The sequence below is a fragment of the Cynoglossus semilaevis genome, unplaced genomic scaffold (assembly GCF_000523025.1).
Source record: "Cynoglossus semilaevis isolate Cse_v1.0 unplaced genomic scaffold, Cse_v1.0 scaffold3916, whole genome shotgun sequence".
Classification (NCBI taxonomy): domain Eukaryota; kingdom Metazoa; phylum Chordata; class Actinopteri; order Pleuronectiformes; family Cynoglossidae; genus Cynoglossus; species Cynoglossus semilaevis.
The window spans coordinates 1-338 of NW_007585316.1; the positions used below are offsets into that span (position 1 = coordinate 1).

Here is a 338-nt window from a genome sequence, read left to right on the forward strand (position 1 = left end):
TCCACTGCTTCAAGAATAACTTCAAACAAATTTATAAAATAACATAAGTAATCTATGAACAAATAATAATGAGATAAAAACATGAGCTCCATGAGCTTATAAATATAAATTGTATAGTATTCAACAAAACAATGGTACCCTTGTTGACCTTACTGATTCATCACTGTGTGTGTGTTGAAGGTGGGAGAGGACTGGTACCTGGAGGGTTGTAAGCAGAAGTGTATGTGTCATGGTGGTGGCAACATCGAGTGTAGTAACACTACATGTAATCCAGTCACTGAGAGCTGCCAGCTACACGAGGGAGAATACGAATGCAGACCCGTGGGTATGTCCAAGTA

General features: G+C 39.1%; 1 protein-coding gene across 1 annotated transcript in view; it reads left to right on the forward strand.

Moving 5' to 3' along the window:
• Window positions 1-180: 180 nt before the first annotated feature.
• The window catches only part of LOC103399020 (zonadhesin-like), a gene marked incomplete at its 5' end in the record, with an annotated part of 3,964 nt that continues 3,806 nt past the window's right edge, over window positions 181-338 (forward strand). The window contains one exon of the mRNA XM_025053948.1: window positions 181-325. Within this exon, the coding sequence (XP_024909716.1) occupies window positions 181-325 (145 nt within the window). The remainder of the gene's footprint in view (window positions 326-338) is intronic.